This window comes from Lactuca saligna, chromosome 9 (genome assembly GCF_052625555.1).
Source record: "Lactuca saligna cultivar CGN05327 chromosome 9, ASM5262555v1, whole genome shotgun sequence".
Lineage (NCBI taxonomy): Eukaryota > Viridiplantae > Streptophyta > Magnoliopsida > Asterales > Asteraceae > Lactuca > Lactuca saligna.
Genome location: NC_136425.1, coordinates 141,104,841 through 141,108,663, shown reverse-complemented (window position 1 = coordinate 141,108,663; position 3,823 = coordinate 141,104,841). Strand labels below are relative to the sequence as shown.

Sequence of the window (3,823 nt, the reverse complement as noted above, 5' to 3'; positions counted from 1 at the left end):
AGATTTGATCTCACGATCTCAAAAAATTAGAATGGTTTCAGATGAACCTATATATATATATATATATATATATATATATATATATATATATATATATATATATATATATATATATATATATATATATATATATATATATATATATATATATATATATGATATTTTGATCTGTATTTAGGACCAATATGAGATTTTAAAGTCATTATAAAATTTAAATTTAAAGTCTTATTTTTTAAAAAAAAATTATCAACTATTTGCTTTCAAAATAATATATATATCTCGGAACTTGATCATCAACACTGACTAATTGTTATATTTATAATTTTTGGAAAAAAATAAGTTGGTATAGTGGTGTACACGAAAAAAAGATCAAGGGTTGCATATTTTTCCAAGAGTTGCAGTATAAAAAAAACTCAATTTCCATCGATAGTTTCCCTATAAAATCCATCACTAAAAGGATTACACTTACATATTTAAATTAAATTTATATTTATTAAGACTTTGTAATGGGTTTCGAACGGATTCCTAACATATTTCGGACGGATTGTTATGGATTTGTGACGAATTTTAAAGAATTTTATATAAATTTTGCACTAAAATATAAAATTTGAAGGATTACGGATTTCACTTGTGACACCAAGTAGGTCCCCGCCATTAGCTGTAAACCGTAGGTAGTGTCTTAAAACAATAATGAAACAGTCATTATTAAAACAATGAAGGGGCTTAAATAGACAATTTAAGAAGTTTAGGGTAACGTTTAGGAACACATATAATGTTAGGGTCTAAAATGAAACAAACCGTTTATGTTCAACTTGCAGTCACACCTGCCTTCACACGGTTACACAACCACGGATTCATTCCTTTGCAACCGGGTCTGTATAAATACAGATCAACCGATTCATCGATAAGCATACCTCCAGAATTAAGCAACAATCACTTTTCAGTAGACGATTTCATCTCTTTGTGAATCAAGCATCTTCATCATGGCCGAAAACGATGTTCCTGTTACTAATCAACAACCACAGGTTCGTCTTATCTAATCTTTGATTGTGGTTGACGTTAGTTTCTGTATATATTTCTGTTTCGTTGAAAACTGATATTAGTAATTAAAAAATGATTTGTGATCGTTTCAAAATCTACAACAAACCTAAATAACGAACACAAATTCTTGCAAAGATGTGAATCAGCTAAAATTTGTTTGATAGGCCTTATATATCCTTTTCTATAATTCTAGTAAGATCGATCCTAGATAGAAAAGTATCAAAATAGACAAAACTTTGTATTGATGAATTGCTAAATCAACTATGACGCTGGTAGCTACTGGTTTATAGAATGAATACTTAGACTTCGCTACATCGTAATCTGATGCGCAGTTCAAATACCTCTTCATTGATTTTATTTACATGCGCAAAGATTCGTGAATGAATATGTTTGATGGAAAGAAAAACCGAAAACTGTTTCTTGATTATATGGCGCATTGAGGATTGATTTGGTGATTGTTTCTTGTTTTTGTTGGAAAAGGTACATAGCGAACAAGAGAGATTGAAGTACCTTGAATTTGTGCAAGTGGCAGTTGTCCATGCAGTTGTTTATGCATCAAGGGCGTATGGATATGCGAAGGACAACTCTGGTCCCCTGAAACCTAGCGTAGAGACAATAGAAACTACTCTAAAGACTGTTGTTGGACCTGCTTATGATAAGTTTCAAGATGTTCCTGTTGATGTCCTGAAGCGTGTTGATCGTAAGGTCAGTTTTTCTACACACCATCTTATCCAAATCCTCTTTTTTTCTACTTTTCATTATAATAGTCAGTATTTTTACTAATTTATAAAATCTTTGAACATTGAACATGATTTCAGGTTGATGAGTCGGTGACCATAATCGACAGCCGGGTGCCGCCTTTGTTGAAGGAGGTGAAGACCGCCGGAGTGGTGGAGACCGCCTCTGGGCTAGCGAAAACCGCCTACACGAAGCTGGAGCCGACGGCAAAAGGGATTTACGTAAAATACGAACCGGTTGCAGAGCAATATGCTGCTTCCGCTTGGCACTCTTTGAATCAGCTTCCATTCTTTCCTAAAGTGGCTGAAGTGGTTGTACCAAAAGCGGCTTATTATTCGGAAAAGTACAACCAAACTGTGGAGGAAACAGCTGCGAAAGGGTACAAGGTTTCTTCTTATCTTCCATTGGTGCCCACTGAGAGGATTGCCAAGGTGTTCAACCCTACTGATTGAGAAAAGATATGTGTGTATTGGAGCCAGATATTGTAGTAAAAACCCTTACGTTGGAGTTTGGTATTTTGTTCATGTATAGTTTTAGTTATTAATGAAATGTTTTATTAGTGTTTGTGTTTATCGTGTTAGAAGTTTTAAAGTTTATAAGTGATGATGTCTTGACTATTGTTGATTGATTTATTAGAGTTTAATTGGTTCTTTGGTTTTATCGGTTGTTCATTTTGTGTATCCTATATGAAATTCATTAAAAAAATCTAGTAGGTACATAAGCTATTAAGTTCTTATATGAGGTCAAGTGTTCATAACAACCACTTGGGATGACAAGGTGATGGAATAAAGATGTAAAATAAAGTTGGGCCAAGATGTCATAACAACCGTCATCCCGACTTTATTTCACATCTTTATTCCATAAATATTGGAATAATATGTCAAGATGCAAGTTAGAATATAGATATACCATACCAACATATGGAATCAAGATATTGAAAAGATATTGCGGATCGAGTTGATTTTCTGGTTCAAACATGGTAATCACTTGATATAAGATTTAATGAAAACAAGTCAAAGGGTGGGTATTATATATGAATGCAATACAATTATAGCTCATAGAAGAACAATACAATATTATATATTAAAAAAACGCAACCACAATGCACTAGATTTAAGTGGTTCATAATCTACCTGAGGGTGATACTCCAAGTATGTATTTTTGTGAACCTTTGTGATATAAAGATTATTAGATGAATTATTGTAATATAGGTGGGTTAATTTATTAACCAAAATATAAATGCGAAAGCTTAAATTTTAGATTTTTATCTAAAATTTGGTTAAAATAAAACTTAAACAAGAAGCCATACTTGAATCCATTAAGTTTTTTGAATATGATAAATATGATTGGTTTTCCAGTTAATTTTAAGACTTTCTAAAATCCCACAACAAACGCTAAATGTCACACCGCCGAACAAGACGGCGGAAACGTCTGAAGGCTTTTGTGACTCAATTGAATACCATTACATTGAATATACATGAAACATAACATCAATCATTACCATGCATTGAGATAGTATGACTGATAGAGTTTACACTTAGTACATTGTTTCAAATATTTCATCCCCAAAAGTAAATTGTTCGATAAGAGTTAAACAAACAACAAGTCGTCACTGAGTACATTTTTCCCTTGGTTTACCTGTTACCAGAGAATACAAGCGTTTTGAAAAACGTCAACATATGAAATGTTGGTGAGTTCATAAGTAATGTTTGAAATAAAACGTTTTGTATTGTTTGGAAAACCACCAGAAAATCCGATATTTTCTGAAAAGAGTATCGTATAAAAAGTGTGAAGATCCGTAAGTATGCTTGTTTGTTTCTCTATATATATAAAAAAATGGTTGTACTTGGTATGCATCTCGTAGTTGTATGTATTGAAAAACCCTAGGAAAACCCGATGTTTTCCTAATTCTTTGAATTATGCTTTTTGTGTGGTGTTGTATCGTTGCGACATGTGAAGTCAATGATTCCAGGTGACATTGAATTAAATGTGCATTGTGCATTGTTATAAACACACGTTAATAGAAACGACTAGTTTACAACCA

At 32.4% G+C, this 3,823-nt stretch overlaps 1 protein-coding gene across 1 annotated transcript; it reads left to right on the top strand.

Annotated features, from left to right (window-relative positions):
• The first annotated feature begins 857 nt into the window (after window positions 1–857).
• Window positions 858–2,439, top strand: LOC145015681 (stress-related protein-like). Its single transcript, XM_078974158.1, has 3 exons — window positions 858–1,025; window positions 1,522–1,746; window positions 1,860–2,439. The coding sequence occupies exons 1-3, from the start codon at window positions 984–986 to the stop codon at window positions 2,229–2,231; spliced, it is 639 nt and encodes a 212-aa protein (XP_078830284.1). The 5' UTR covers window positions 858–983; the 3' UTR covers window positions 2,232–2,439.
• The last annotated feature ends 1,384 nt before the right edge of the window (window positions 2,440–3,823 follow it).

Excerpts from the sequence above, each read along its gene's own strand:
- LOC145015681 (XM_078974158.1), top strand. The coding sequence starts at position 984 with ATGGCCGAAAACGATGTTCCTGTTACTAATCAACAACCACAG. Across the intron at positions 1,026-1,521 it reads TTACTAATCAACAACCACAG|GTACATAGCGAACAAGAGAG; the intron begins GTTCGTCTTATC and ends TTGTTGGAAAAG. Across the intron at positions 1,747-1,859 it reads TGAAGCGTGTTGATCGTAAG|GTTGATGAGTCGGTGACCAT; the intron begins GTCAGTTTTTCT and ends ACATGATTTCAG.